Source organism: Oryctolagus cuniculus, chromosome 8, assembly GCF_964237555.1.
Source record: "Oryctolagus cuniculus chromosome 8, mOryCun1.1, whole genome shotgun sequence".
Classification (NCBI taxonomy): domain Eukaryota; kingdom Metazoa; phylum Chordata; class Mammalia; order Lagomorpha; family Leporidae; genus Oryctolagus; species Oryctolagus cuniculus.
The window spans coordinates 60,828,095-60,840,998 of NC_091439.1; the positions used below are offsets into that span (position 1 = coordinate 60,828,095).

Consider the following 12,904-nt stretch of genomic DNA (forward strand, 5'->3'; position numbering starts at 1 on the left):
GTGCAGGGCCCAAGCACCTGGGCCATCCTCCACTGCACTCCCTGGCCATAGCAGAGAGCTGGCCTGGAAGAGGGGCAACCGGGACAGAATCCGGCGCCCCAACCGGGACTAGAACCCGGTGTGCCGGCGCCGCAAGGTGGAGGATTAGCCTATTGAGCCACGGCGCCGGCTACATTAAGTTTTTTGGTTAAAGGTTTGTTCATTTTTTTGTGATAGTGTAATACTCCTTTGGAAAACCACTTTCAGTGTTTTTGAGGTACAAGAGATAGTTACATTTCACTGAGTGTCACTGGTTAGTAGAGTTTGCTTCAAGCATATTATTTTGTTGAAAATACAGACTCACTCCGCTTAAAATAGTGATATCTTTTGTGAGAAGATTTCTTTAGATTATATATAAGTGTATGCTTTATAGCTAAAAATTGATGACTGATAAAGGTAATACTTATGTGATCTTTATTGTTGTCCTTTCATAAAAAAGCTCTCCAAAATACAGAAATTACTTCAATGAATTTTAAGCATCAGCCTTACATAGGTTGCATATGTATTCATATGCTGTGATTTTGTACATAAAAGCAGTGGTGTACATTTTATTTTTTGATTGCAGTTTTGTTAGTGTGATTGGAGGCAGAGTAATTGAATCATAGTCATTTTAATTGTATACAATGCTTATATATCTCACATCGAAAATGTGCATGGATTATTATACCTTTTGGAATAGGAAGATAAATAAATGAGGATATATTGTGAAAATTGATTAATGTAGAAAATTAGCTGGCAAAAATGAATCCTTTCCTTTTCCATGATGTGATTGTACCACCTATGTGAATCTTATCTTTACACTAAGATGATCCACTCAAAATCATAGAATTATCCTGCAAACTAGATACAGATTTCAAGTGCATGTGCTAGTCAGTCTTCCTGTTATTGGTTCATAGCTTGAACCTTTCTTTTATTATGATTGCAGTAAATGTCCCAAACTGTTCTTCCTATATTTTCAAGACCAATACGTTCTAATCATTATAATCAGTTAAATTGAAATTAAATTTGCTATTCCAATTTTTATAATGTTCTATGATTAAATATTTTTCTTTATTAGATGTTGCAACATACAAGTCATTATGTTATATATTGGTGACTAAAAATATTGCTGAAGTGTAAAGGAGAAAAATCTAATTTTATATTGGCATAGAAAGAAAGCTTAACTTGTTTTCTTGCTCTTTTTTTTATAGAGAACACCTGTTCCCAGCGCTGAAGCATTCCGATGGTTCTTTTAAAGCAGTAGTAAATCTTATTTTCAAGGCATTTGGAAATGAAGGGCAAATTAATGTCTTGTTTTAAGAAACTGCTTAGTCCACCACTGAAGAAAATATCCAGATATTATTTTCATTTTATGTATAGGGGTTTCTTCAAAAAAAAAAAAAGGAAAAGAAAAGAAAAAAGATACATAAAAATAATGTGGGAGCTTGGGGAATTGGCCAGTCTATTTACTTTCAATACACTGATTCTTTCTTTGATGTAACTTAGCGATACTAGTGAAGTTGTTGTCTATTTTGAACGTGGCTGTAAAAAATAAGTTTGGGTAAACCCCTGCTGTAAAATCATGTATCTTTGCAAAGTACATATCTATACTTCATTTTCAAATATATGTGTTTCAGTACTGTAAACTGTACAGATAGCAGCTTGTATTTTGTGTGTTTAGACACAAAGAGACAATCATGTCTGAGCATCTATGGAGATTAACAGTTTGTACACAACAGTATGGTTTTGCGAGTTAAATCTGGAGCAATAAATTTTAGCTTTAAATATTTTTTGCCAGTTGTTTCTAGAAGCAGCAACAGCACTGGCACTGTTTTGCCATGCATCTTTCCATAGAGACTTGATGCCAAGTTTTACAAGACTCAAAGATTGTGATGCATCCAGCAATTACCTTCAGTTGTATTGTTATAAGAGGGGAAGATGTTATGAAAGTTTCAATTAATCTTTTGAGCACTATATTAGAGTAGTGGTTATGCACTTGCATTGCTTACAAACGAGCTGTACAGAAGGGTATACCTCCCAAATACTTAGTGTAGTTGACTTGTCTTGGGTTGCACTGTAAGGCGGAGTACTCAGAGTAGTTGGAAAATGCAGAATCAGTTGTATAATTTTTTTAAAGCAGTATTTTATAGGCTAATGAATAAAGTACCAGATTTTAGGGGGAGAAATCTGTGTCTGACATTTTGCCCAGCCAAACAGTGGCTGTATAATTTTTTTGTTTCTTGTTTTATTTTTTGCTTTTATTTTTGGTAGGACAAATAAAAATAAAGAATAACCAAATGTTTTAATTATCAAATGGGTAGTTTTAACACTTGAATACATTGAAGGCCTCCTGACTTGAGGCATAGCTGGGTATATTTTTCAGTCAAAATGAGTTAAACACATTCATAAAAGTGAAGCGTTTTCTCTCTTTTTGTCTTCCTTTCTTCCAGCTGGACTAGTGGCCTTCCTTTGGTCTCTCAATGGAATGCTCCATTGCTCCCATTCCTGTCCTTGTTTCTCCATGCTTTCACTTCCAAAAAGACCAGGGCCACAGTCTCTGGAATCCACAAATACAAACAGCCCTCTCCCCACCCCCACCACATACACACACAAAAGAACTAATGCTTCATAGGATGTGTGCTACTTTTTCATGCAGGATTTGGTTTTCTTATGCTAGTAAGTCTTCTTAAGACTGTCTAATTAGGACAAATATTACTTGTTTTTTTTTTTTTCCCTTTTTTGCCAGATTACAAAGTTTTTTTTTTTAAGTTTCAGTAATAAAACATAGTTTGCCAAAAATACACAGAATATCAAAGTTGCCATGTTTTGGCAATATTTTATTCTTTATCCACTAGCTAGTTATTTTAGCCTACTACATCCATTAGTGTCCTGAAACATGTTAGCAAAATGGATCGTGAGAAGAAAAATAACTTAAGAAAGAATGATAGAGCAGTGTAAAGTTTAAAGTGTAAAGTTTTGGAAAGACTAGCAGGTGAATATTTTTGAAAATCTAATTGTAGTTTTGACTGGGAAATAATATGACAGAAAAGATGATTAAAAACACAGAAGGGGCACTTCATCATTAGAGTATTAGGGGAAGGGGTGAATAAGGCACTTACAAATGCCAGTGTGAAAAATAAATGAGACTTGACTTGCCTGGAGTATGAACACGTGGTCTTTAGTTATGGTCAAAAAGCTTTTCTTCAGGAAAAATCATGATATATTATATCTGTCAATGTTTGGAGACAAGAATTAAGTGATTACAGGCCAAAACATGCTGTATATTAATTTTGAGATAGCCTTTTACTTGTTATATGTTCCTGTGAGGCTTTCCAGTTAGAATTTCTATTTCTGCTGTGGGACCAATGAGAGCTAGATGAGTTCGTTCTTGTTCATTTTTATTTTATTATATTTTATGTTAACTTTTTGTTCGCCAATTTGCTAATCACTTACAACTTATTTTCACACTTGAATGGTAAACTTGCCTTGCTTTTTGTAAAAAGATAATTACTCCAGAAGTGAAACAAACTCTTGTTCAGGCTATATTAGATATACAGTAACAAAGATCTCGTAACAATTCACTCAGAGTCTAAAATACATTCTCGTGTTACATGTTTTGATATGTTTTGTTTGCTTTCTTATAGAACTGATGAATCTGTATATTGTAAGATGTGGTGTTTTACACGTCAATTCATTTTTTAATGAAAGAAAATATGTTAATTACTGAAATGGAAAGGAGTAGCTTTTCTTTAATTACCTTATGCTTTTATTCTTGATAGTGTTCTTTTACACCATCCACTTTTGTGTTTTGGTTCAAACTCTAATTATGTAATGTAGGGTGCATATACAGTTCTCATTGGTGATGCTGAAGAAAGACACTGCTCCTCTGGCCTCCCTCTAGTTTTCTTCTCCATGTGTTTATGTACCAAGATCTTGCAAAACAGATCATGGTAACCTGTAGGCAATGATTTGAAGATTCACATTTTTCATGACTCTAAAATGCCAATGAAATGTAGCTTCTAAAAATTTCTCACTGTGTTTTTCATATTCAGTGTCAAGAATACCCAGAATATAGCAGTTGTAACATGGATTGTGTGTACTGTCTGTACAACTTACTTAAGTGTCATATAAACTGGGTAAGAGCTTTTGTAAGAGGAGTCCACTGTAGACAGTGTCTTGTCTTCTCCAGGTGTGACCCTGCTAGTGTTTGGGGAGAGCTTGGAAAACACTGAGGCCTTGGAACATTGTACAGTGAACCAATGTTCTTCCCAGTTGTCATTCAATACCCTAACAATATAGGGACATCATAAGGCTAACCTCTCTCCAGCCCTTCAGACCAAGGGTCTTTCTGATGGACTCTGTTCATCTGGTACAATCAGAGGCCATCTTGTAAAGAAACAATGGATTGATCCTTGGGAGAGAATATAGTCACCAATAATTAAGAGTGTAAAAAATGTGTCCTGGTTGCTTAACCTCAAACACTCAACATCCTTATTCTAAACACATTGAAAGCAAGCAATGGTAGGCTCACTATGAATTAGTATTAAGCAATTATAAGAAAAGAATATTCTCTTCCTTTCACTCAGACCCCTGGCATGTAAGTTGTGCAATTAATGCTAAAGCATATAAAGTCTTTAAGCTGATAGTATCTGTAATCAAATAATGAGAAAAGGAAGGCAGTTAAATGAACACACTATTGAGGGTCAAATATGTTCAGCAAAAAGCTGCAGTGGGTCTTTGATCATAGTTAGATTCACAGTGATATCAAACAGTTGGTTCTCATGTAACAGCTAAATGTTTCAGAATTTGTTTTTATTAAATTTGGCATTTCACACTGAGATCTGTATTCCTAGTGAATAAAAGACAGCTACCATGTTAGTAGGGATTCCACTTTCACAATTGCAAAATAGTCAGAGGTATTTCAGGAACATGGGCCACAAAATGTACTCCTTTCACAGTGTTCTCCTATTCTGAACTGTGCAGTTATCTATTAAATTTTCTAATAGATATTTGTGTAAGGTGTATGTATGCTTGTGCAATTATTTAAAAAAGCAGTTTTGGAAAACAGTGTATTTATTAAAGGAAATCACTTATGGGGCATGTACAAAACTGTAAAAAAAAAAACTTAAAAAAATCACATTCAATTTGCCCAGTAAAGTTGTTTTTGTGAAATTTCTGTGTTGTTGAATAAAGGACTTTAGTATTCAAAATATCTCTATTTTTCCATGGACAAATTTTTATTTGTGGGATTTTAAGTAATAAACATATGATCCAGAAAATATAATTTTATATGTGATGAAAGAAGTTTAGAAATCTACACTTACCCTTATGTCAGTTGAATGAATGCTGTGTATAAATCTCATAAAATATACCAGTGATGTTCATTTTTGTTTTTCTTATAAGTTTTTTTTTATAAAGGTAGAAAAAAAGAACATGATTCCTTGTATGTTTCTAATCAATATATATTTTACTGCAAAAGTAGAAGGCTTCCTAAGCAGAGGAAGAACTGAATACACCCAAACATTTCTTCTTTTTTCTCCATTTTAAGTGCATCAGGAGATAACATCCTATGCATTCCTTGTTCCATGAATGAAATAACTGGTGATGACACTTGAGATCATTAATGTGCATGAAGGGAGTTTTTCTTAAGCTACTCTAAGCAGTAGCCTGAGATGAAATTTTTATTGTGTTGCTTTTCTAAATTATGGAATATTGTGGTCCACATTGTGTTTCCTATTAGTTGGTGGTGAATGTGCTTAACTCTTATTTCACTACTTCATAGTACAAAGTCTTTTTCTTGGTTTATAAAGTATAAGAAAAATGTAGGAATTTTTTTTTATATTTTAGAGATTCTTAATATAGTTATGATCATAGAACCTCATATAGTTGGAAGAGTTCACGTCCATACAGCAGCATATTAGAAGATTTTTACACATTTATAAAATATTGGCTTGTATTCTGTTGGTAGAATATCATAGTCTTAAAGTATCTGGGTTAGGGCAGCAGAATTGGATTATTATAGGCTGAAAAGAAAGAGTTAGGCTACTTGAATTATGGGAGCTCTTGAATACTCATCAATTTTTCAGGTAAGTTGCTATATTTCTTTAATATAACTGCATGATAATATACTAAATTGGATTATCATAGGTAATACTCTTACTGAAACCATCAAGGATAAAAATACTTGAAGATTCATATGTAATGATAAGGGGACAATTCCTTAACAGAGTTTGAGTTAACCAAAAAGGTGGGGTGGGGTATTTCCATAATGTGTTTAGACATTGAGCCACAAAATCATTTCATGTGGTTTCTGCACAAGAATGTGTTTTCTTGCATTTTTATTGGTGAAAGTTGTTCATTTGTGTCTGTTTTATGGTGATACTGCTTTGCACTTTTTCATCCATCTTTATTTTGTGTCTTTTTATGAAGAAAAAGTTATTGAAGTATACACAATGAGCATAAACTTAAGGTTTTATTTACTAAATACAGCACATAAATAACATGGTTATAGATGAAAGTTTTGCTTATTTGCATTTTTTCTAATATTTTATTCTAATATCTTGGCATAAAATCTATCATTCTGAACTTTACAATTCATATTTTTATCCAGTTTTCAAGTCAATTTTTCTTAATTTCAAATCTTTGTATTATTTACCAGATAGTACTTGTGACAAAACTAATTCTGGCTAAAAGTTTTATAATTTTACAAACTAGAAGCAGAATACACATCTCCTTCCAAGATCCCAACAATTTTGTTTGTTTACTTATTTATTTATTTGAAAAGCAAAGAGAGAAGGGAGTTACCATTTGCTGATTAACTCTCCAGATGCCTTCAATGACCGCTTGCCAGGTCTCCCATGTGGGTGGCAGGAATTTAATCACTTGAAGCACCTAAGTTCTGCCTTAGGAGGAAACTGGAGTCAAGAGCCAGAGCCAGCCATTGAACTCAGGCACTTTTTATTTATTTATTTATTTCTGAAAGTCAGAGTTAGAGAGAGAGAGAGAGAGAGAGAGAGAGAGAGAGAGACCCTCCATCTGCTGGTTCACTCCCCAGATGGCTGCAATGACCTATGGTGGGCCAGGCCAAAACCAGGAGTTTCATCCAGGTCTCTCACCTGGGTGGCAGCATCCCAAACACTTGGGCCACCTTCCACTGCTTTTCCCAGGCCATTAGCAGGGAACTGGACCAGAAGTGGAGCAGCTGGGATTTGAACCAATGCCCATTTGGGACTCCAACATAACAGACTGTGGCTTTACCAGCTTCACCACTATGCTGGCCTCTGGATACAGGCTTCTTAATTGCCAGGCCAACTGCCTACCCCTCCCCCCATCATGAACACTATTTTCAAGAGCTACTCTTACCCAAGTATCTAACCCAAGTTTAAAACATTTCTAATATAGAACTGAGTTATATGATATCTTTAACAGATAGTAGGAAGTCTTGTTGCCTGGCTTGAATCATACTTTTCTGTTTGCAATTTTTCTGAATAGTATTCTATATAATGGAAACCTGTACAATCAGAGGGGAAGTTTGAAAAGAACATCATTTAAATTGTACCAGTTAACCTTTAATTTATCATAAAATATGCAGCTGAAAATTCTTACTCATTGTATCTCTTAGGAAATTTTTTCATCTTTCTGTGACTTGCCTTATAATTTTATTTAATTACATTAGTTTGAATTAAGGTATGTGTATCTAATTATATCCACAAACATACACAAGTGTGTGTTGTGTGTAGATAAGTCAGTCTGTGTGTGTGTGTGTGTGTGTGTATTTTATTCAACAGAGTTTAGGACATGCCCCAGAATAGCAAAGGATCAGCATAGGTTATTAGAAATCTTTATTGTAAAGTATTCTATCACTATTATATGGTTGCAATTAAATTTGATGATTCAGTATCTATAATGTTTACCTTATTCTCTGAAATCAGAGAATTTTGGGAAGCTACCTAGACTCTTTAGGCTTTAAAGGTGCTCTTTAGTGAATTATTACTTTAGTTCACTGTGTCCTACTTTCAATCACTTAAAGAACTGTGCTGAAAATTATGTGTACAATTTGCTCCCCAAATGAGTTATTTATATTTATATAATTTGAACATGTGAGATATATTCTTATTCTGTTGAGCTATTTGAATGTCGAGTGCACATCCAACTATTAATATATAATAATCTGTAGCTTCTATACTTTGACTATATAAAAAAGGTTTTTATGGGATAGGCAGTTAGCCTAGTGGTTAAAATGTCAAGATGCCTGTATAACATTTCAAAGTGTCTGATTTCAGTACCTGACCCTGACTACTGATTCCATATTTCTGCTAATGCAGACCCTGAGAGGTAACAGTGATAGCTCAAGTAGTTGTGTTTCTACTATCCATATGGATGACCTGGATTGAGTTCCCGGTTCCCACCTTCAACCTAGCCCTGCCATAGCCATTGTAGGCAGCCATTTGGACAATGAAAGTGTGGATGGAACTTTCCCTCAATAAATAAAAATGAGAAAAAAAAATCTTTACCTCAAAGGAATTCCTGGCATTTACAGAGCAGCAATGAGAGAATATTGTCATTTTCTTTTTGTGTTTTCTGACCAGAAATCGATTTAGTTTCTCATTTATTCAATAGATATTATTGTGTATCATCAGTGTGTCAGCTACTGGGTATATAAGGTGAACAAACGTGACTCTTGACACATTTTCTAACACCCTGATAATCAAATGACTGAAATAAGCGTACAAATAAATAAAACTCATAGAAAACATTTGTTGTGAATGGAGCAGGCATTTTGTGGAGGAATGGCTGGAAATGGTAGAGTGAAGCTCTTTCATTTCAAATTCTCCCCAGATGAGAGGAGGGGGCAAGGCCTGTGTGCTCTTGTTATAGGAAACCCGAGGATGAATTAATAAGCGCAAAGACATTGGAGTGGAATGGAAGAAAAAGAAGATGGGCTCAAAGACCTGATATGTCACCATCTTAGCCACAAATGGTTTCATTTAGCATGGAGATTACTTTAGTAGCTATCACAATATTCTTTTTCCATTGATTCTTCTCTATCCTGAATATATTTTCTAAACTACAGTCTGAATAGATCTTTTAAAACACACACACACACACACACATTTATGTGATTCTATTCTAATCATTGATAACTTCCCATTGCTCTTCAAATAAATCCTGAAATGTGGTCTACAAAGTCCTTTGTGGTTTGGCTCTTGTCATCTCATTACCTGTCATATCACCAGTTTAATTCTCTAAGTCAAGCCACTTTGAATTTATTCTAGTCTTTACCCTTGCAAGATGGGTTTTCCTTCCCACCGCAAGACACTCTGTTCATGCTGTCCTTAATACCTAGAATCTTATTTTCTTCTCTGGTCTGCCAGATGATGCCTCTATTATTCAAAATATAGCTAAAGATTCATTTTTTTAAATGTTCTCTTCTACTTTTGTAACTATGCCAAGTTCACCCATTATAAGCTTCTGAAGTAGCCTGTTCTTAATCATAAAAACTGTTGATGAATTGATTAATTCAGTAACTATTACCATCTGATAGGCAAATAGAATATATTCCTATGCCCCAAAACAGTAACATCATGTGGTAATACTGTATATGCTATAAATATCAATAAGGAGGGAAAATGAGATTGCAAATGTCTGTGAAATGAGGAAGAGTATTGGAATTTAAATAGGTACTTAGGAAACTCTGAGGAGGTGATATCTGAGCGAACAACTGAAGGTGGCAAGAAAGTAAGGAAGTTAGATATCTTGGAGAGAGCTTACCTGGCAAAGGGGACATCAAGTAATGAAGACAAGAATGTGCCTAGGGTTCAGAAGAACTAGCAAGAAGCTCATTGTGTCTGGCATGCAGTAAGAAAAAGAATGAAAAAGGTGAGGGTATTTCAAAAATGTGTGTGGGAAAATAGAATTAAAGATGTTTATTTTGGTGCAAAATTTTTTTTAAATCCATGCAGTTTTTCAGAGCATACATTTCCAAGAACTTTTTTGACCACTCATGTGGTTAGAGAGATAAGTTTGTATAGTGTCATGTTAAGGACTTTGGCTTTTCCTTTATGTGAGAAAGGAAATATTTCCAGGGTTTCTTCCGCAGAAGACATTATTCAGCATGTAAAAAGACAATTTGGGATACTGTGTTGGGGACTGATTATGGAAGGTCAGGGTGGAGGAAGGGAGAAAAATTTCTGTTGTTGTAATCCAAGGGAAAGAAGATGGTGGAACCAGGGTGAGTGTAATGCAGAATTTAGCCTTTAGAGTGAAATGAAACGAATAGAATTTGTACACAGGTGTGGATTTAAGTATGTATTTCAAATAGATAAAATAAAATTTTTAAAAAAGAATTAATAATGGCATCAGAGTATTTGATGTAAATAATTAGCAAAATGAAGTTGCAATTTACTGAGATAGGGAAGACTAATTTTTTTGACCATATGAAATTTTAGCTGCTTATCAGATATCCAAGTAAAAATATTAAGAGTGCAATTGGATGAAGGGACTTGGAATTCCTACTATGAGTCTAAATGAGATTATTAAAGGAGTTTTGGTAGATACAGGAGGAATGAGACTGGGGACTCATCCATAACAAAATTCTACTTTCACCTTCATTATAATCATTATTTGATTAATGTCCATCTCTTACACTGACCAAGAAAGATAATAGATTAAAAACCCCAATAAAAATTCTGCAAGGGATTTCTTCCAGTTCCACCTCTTCTCCATGATCTATTTTCATTTGACCTTTAATTAACCCAATCCTTATTCTTCATCAACAGGTGACCAAATACTCATTGCCTACATGAATATATCCCCTCTTTATTGCATGCAAAAATGTACAATTATTATTTATTTGTATCCATATATAACATTCCAATGAAATTATTCCATACACTCATATGTATCTTTTTTTCTTAACACATATATAAATAAATTGTGTTAGTTAAAAGTTTAATGCTGATCATGACTAGTGTATTAAAAAATAATATGTACAACTCTACTGAACTTGGTATAACAATTTATATTTCTCTTATATTATTTATTGGCAATCCATTAAAGGAGATGAAATTACTATTACTTATTTAACATCTCTGGGGACAGAAATGTTTGAGCAGAAATTGGGTCAATGTTAAAAACTATGAATTGTGAATTGATATTAATTTTGGTTGACTTCCAGTCACAAGAAAGGGGTAATAAGATTTTCAGATTGGTCTAAACTTTCTTTTGCAAGTAAAGAAATTGGCTCAGGACTACAAAAATATTAGAGTGTAAAATTTCAGTTTATTATCACTCTTGTTCCTCTATGCTTAATTCTTTGTAGAGGTAATTGCAAATATTTTCTATAATAGCCAAATTGCATTCCTTGAAGCATGGCAAGAAATGTGTTTCTTTATATTTTATATGCAAAGATAAAGCATTTTGTACCAGAATTTCCTTAGATGTGTGTTTCAGTTTCCACCTCACCCTGTGACAGGATCTCTACATATCACAAGGTCCTAGTTCATCCCTTGCCACCATGGCCTGAAGAACGAAGGATGTCTAGCTCAAAATCTGGTGGTACTGGTTTCAGTGCATTAAAATCCTAAGGACCACAGTGTCTCTGAAATGAGAAATCAAATCAGCAATGTCCAACACACACAAAAAAATGGAGATGCTTGATTTCACAATTTTATACAAAATAAGAATTTTATGAGAATATCCAAGAATAAAAAAATCTTGAGTTGGAAAGGATTTAACAATAAAATTACAATGTATATATACTTCCTTTAAGACATGGGCAAGCTTGTTACCATGGATGGCTATATGAACTGAGGCCTATCAACAGATTCCATTACTAAGAAAAACACTGCATAAATATTCACAGCAGTAGATCAGTTGCATCAAACAGCAATTAATCAAAAAGCTGAATTATTAAAACATTCCCACATTGACACAGTAAAAAAAATCATGAACCTGATAAAAAGTAGTATTTTCTACTTTGTAAAGGCTATCAGAGACTAAATTCTTAAATGGCTGACTTAAAGGAAGCTGGCACACAATTTAAAGAATTTAAAGATGTATTTTGAGTCACGGATGATGATATGCTTTTGCTTGTTTAGCCTTTATGCAGCTTGTTTGCATTACTTGAACATATTTGCTGTTTCTATTCTAACTACATTGTGTATGGTATGAGGAATGCTGATTAATTCTTGTTGGTAATTATCATACACACTGGCAATATTGTACTTTCATATCCACCATTTCATAATCTATGTATACATTCCTTATATTATTAGTGGAAATAACATTTAATAGGTAAATAAACCTCTTGATTTAGAAAAAAATAACCATTGCTCCTCTTCTGTCTTTTAACGATAGACATTTCTTTAGATAAGAGATCTGCTATAGCTGTCATCTGTTCCAAGTAACTTTAATTAGAATTTTTTAATTGTCCCTACAGCTCCCATCCATAGTAAATTCTAGAATATCAATTGTAATTGGAAGATAAATTTGCATTTTATTCATAAAATACCATTAATATGTCTTACTTTATCAACTTTAAAATAGTGAATCTGAGGTCAGTGTAGTGGTGTAGTAGGTAAAGCCACCATCTGTGGCACCAGCATCCCATATGGGTACCAGTTCAAGTTGCTCCACTTCCAATCCAGCTACCTGCTAATAGCCTGGGAGAAGCACTAGAAGATGGTTCAAGTGTCTGGGCCTCAGCCAGACACATAGGAGACCCAGATGATGCTCATGGCTTTGGCCTGGACCAATGCTGGGTGTTGTGGCCATCTGAGGAATTAACCAGCAGATGAAAGATATCTCTCCCCTCTTCTCTCTCTCTCTCTCTCTCTCTCTCTCTCTCTCTCTGTGTCCCTCTCTCTTTGTAACTCTTTCAAATAAA

General features: G+C 34.2%; 1 protein-coding gene across 2 annotated transcripts in view; it reads left to right on the forward strand.

Moving 5' to 3' along the window:
- CXXC4 (CXXC finger protein 4) overlaps positions 1-6,280 on the forward strand; it is a 30,031-nt gene extending 23,751 nt beyond the window's left edge. For both annotated transcript variants that reach the window (XM_051820140.2, XM_002717203.5), the window contains one exon: positions 1,230-6,280. In XM_051820140.2, coding sequence (XP_051676100.1) covers positions 1,230-1,274 — 45 coding nt within the window. In that variant the 3' untranslated portion in view covers positions 1,275-6,280. The remainder of the gene's footprint in view (positions 1-1,229) is intronic.
- Positions 6,281-12,904: the final 6,624 nt, after the last annotated feature.